Raw genomic sequence first — 3234 nt, 5'->3', positions numbered from 1 at the left:
TAGTAATAAATCATAATTAATCCACGTATAGTAATAAATCAATCCAGGTATGGTAAGGTCATAACTCAGGAAATTTTGAATATGGTAATTATATGGTAATAAATTTAAATTACCCCAAAGGCTATCAATCCAGGTATGGTAAGGCCATAACTCGGGAAATATCGAATATGGTAATAAATCAGCGATCCGTCCGCATTACTAGCTCATCCGATAAATTAGCGATCGAGTAATTAAACCGTGCAGTAATTAGTACTCCCTCTGTATATGGAAGGAACCGCCGGAGTATTCCATAGATTAGCCACAGGATTTTGGCAATCTCGCTGTGGCATCTCGGATTTCGGAAATCACGCGCCCGCAGACGCCGCCGTGCCCCCCCCCCCCTGCAACCACTGCCGGAGTCGGAGGCGAACGTGATCGCAATCGCGACGTGTATATATATACAAGCACGTACTACGTGCACAAGGGCCTGCAAGCAAACCCCAGTGCTCCTGATCACCATGCATTTCTTCCAGGTCGTCATGGCGTGGATGTTCCCGTGCGCCGTGTGGGCGGCGATGGCGCCGGCCATGGCGACGGCAGCGACCACGGACGGCGCTTCGAGCGTTGAGCAGGGCAGCTCCTCGTCGCCGGCGTTCGGCCCTGGCGACGCTAAGGTGGCCTCCGACCCGGGCTCCTCCCCGGCGTCGAGGTCGTCCACCTCCTCCTCCTTGCTCGGCGCCCGAAGCAGCTCGTCGAACAGCGCGCGCTCACCGGTGAGGGAGGAAGGTGACACGGCCGCACGGAAGGGCCACGCGCTAAGGCGGTGCCTGCGCAGGTTCGCCAGAAATCTGCAGCGCGCCGGTGCTGCGGACGAGCGGCCAGACGGGCGCGGGAGACGGAAGGGCCGGGCGACGAAGCCGGACGGGAGGGTCGCCGCCAGCAAGGACGGCACCGCCCGGGCGAGGGAGGAGGCCGTCGCGAGCGCGATCGCCTACTGCAAGGCTGTGTTTTGATTTTCGGCCGAAAAAAATGGATTTCGACCGAATTTCGGCCATCTCGGCCTGGGGCGAAAAGTATATTTAGGCCGAAATTGCTCAAATTTGGTAAATTTTGGTCAAATTTAAGTCAAATCGCAGTTAAAATTTGATCAAATTTCAGCCGAAATTTTTGAAAATGGCCGAAATTCGTCCATCTCGGCCTAGGGCGAAAAAAAGCTCAAACCGAAAATCAAAACACAGCTGCAAGGAGTCGAGTCGGCAGCGCTGCAGGCCGCCGTTGGCTCCCTCGCCCAGCTTGGACGGCTGGCTCCTCGTTCGTCCGGAGGAGGAGATCGGCACCAACGCCACGAGCGCCGTCTCGCCCTGCGAATGCGAGGCGCAGGGCACCTCGAGCGCCGCCACTTTCAATGGACGAATTGGTTGAATAGTCCCCCCCACTTTCAACCGTTTATTTTCAACCGGTTTTTCTTCGTCCCACCTCCCACCAGCCCCTCCCACCGGTTTTTCTCTTTTCTCGTCTGACCGGCAATATCCAACGTATTTATGGTAATCAATCATAATTAATCCACGTATAGTAATAAATCAATCCAGGTATGATAAGGTCATAACTCAGGAAATTTTGAGTATGGCAATTATATGGTAGTAACTTTAAATTACCCCAAAGGCTATCAATCCAGATATGGTAAGGCCATAACTCGGAAAATATCGAATATGGTAATAAATTTAAATTACCACCAGGTATGGTAAGGCTATCCACGTATAGTAATAAATCATATAGTAATAAATCATAATTAATCCACGTATAGTAATAAATCAATCCAGGTATGGTAAGGTCATAACTCAGGAAATTTTGAATATGGTAATTATATGGTAATAAATTTAAATTACCCCAAAGGCTATCAATCCAGGTATGGTAAGGCCATAACTCGGGAAATATCGAATATGGTAATAAATCAGCGATCCGTCCGCATTACTAGCTCATCCGATAAATCAGCGATCGAGTAATTAAACCATGCAGTAATTAGTACTCCCTCCGTATATGGAAGGAACCGCCGGAGTATTCCATAGATTAGCCACAGGATTTTGGCAATCTCGCTGTGGCATCTCGGATTTCGGAAATCACGCGCTCGCAGACGCCGCCGTGCCCCCCCCTGCAACCACCGCCGGAGTCGGAGGCGAACGCGATCGCAATCGCGACGTGTGTATATATACAAGGACGTACTACGTGCACAAGGGCCTGCAAGCAAACCCCAGTGCTCCTGATCACCATGCATTTCTTCCAGGTCGTCATGGCGTGGATGTTCCCGTGCGCCGTGTGGGCGGCGATGGCGCCGGCCGTGGCGACGGCAGCGACCATGGACGGCGCTTCGAGCGTTGAGCAGGGCAGCTCCTCGTCGCCGGTGTTCGGCCCTGGCGACGCTAAGGTGGCCTCCGACCCGGGCTCCTCCCGGCGTCGAGGTCGTCCACCTCCTCCTCCTTGCTCGGCGCCCGAAGCAGCTCGTCGAACAGCGCGCGCTCACCGGTGAGGGAGGGCGGTGACACGGCCGCACGGAAGGGCCACGCGCTAAGGCGGTGCCTGCGCAGGTTCGCCAGAAATCTGCAGCGCGCCGGTGCTGCGGACGAGCGGCCAGACGGGCGCGGGAGACGGAAGGGCCGGGCGACGAAGCCGGACGGGAGGGTCGCCGCCAGCGAGGACGGCACCGCCCGGGCGAGGAAGGAGGCCGTCGTGAGCGCCATCGCCTACTGCAAGGCTGTGTTTTGATTTTCGGCCGAAAAAAATGAATTTCGGCCAAATTTCGGCCATCTCGGCCTGGGGTGAAAAGTATATTTAGGCCGAAATTGCTCAAATTTGGTAAATTTTGGTCAAATTTAAGTCAAATATCTACTCCTAATGGACGAATTGGTTGAATAGTCCCCCCCACTTTCAACCGGTTTATTTTCAACCGGTTTTTCTTCGTCCCACCTCCCACCAGCCCCTCCCATCGGTTTTTCTTTTTTCTCGTCTGACCGGCAATACCCAACGTATTTATGGTAATCAATCATAATTAATCCACGTATAGTTGTAAATCAATGCAGGTATGGTAAGGTCATAACTCAGGAAATTTTGAATATGGCAATTATATGGTAATAAATTTAAATTACCCTAAAGGCTATCAATCCAGATATGGTAAGGCCATAACTCGGAAAATATCAAATATGGTAATAAATTTAAATTACCACCAGGTATGGTAAGGCTATCCACGTATAGTAATAAATC

General features: G+C 52.1%; 1 protein-coding gene across 1 annotated transcript; it reads right to left on the bottom strand.

Annotated features, from left to right (window-relative positions):
- Positions 1-246: 246 nt before the first annotated feature.
- LOC119357713 (eomesodermin homolog) lies at positions 247-2369 on the bottom strand. The gene is made up of 3 exons (XM_037624574.1): positions 2235-2369; positions 452-806; positions 247-258 (listed from the first exon to the last, which is right to left on the bottom strand). Exons 1-3 carry the CDS (start codon positions 2249-2251, stop codon positions 247-249), a joined length of 384 nt encoding a protein of 127 aa, XP_037480471.1. The 5' UTR covers positions 2252-2369.
- Between the last annotated feature and the right edge of the window lie 865 nt (positions 2370-3234).

This window comes from Triticum dicoccoides, chromosome 2A (genome assembly GCF_002162155.2).
Source record: "Triticum dicoccoides isolate Atlit2015 ecotype Zavitan chromosome 2A, WEW_v2.0, whole genome shotgun sequence".
NCBI classification, from domain to species: domain Eukaryota; kingdom Viridiplantae; phylum Streptophyta; class Magnoliopsida; order Poales; family Poaceae; genus Triticum; species Triticum dicoccoides.
The sequence above is the reverse complement of the archived record's forward strand: the minus strand, read 5'-3'. Positions and strand labels throughout refer to the sequence as shown.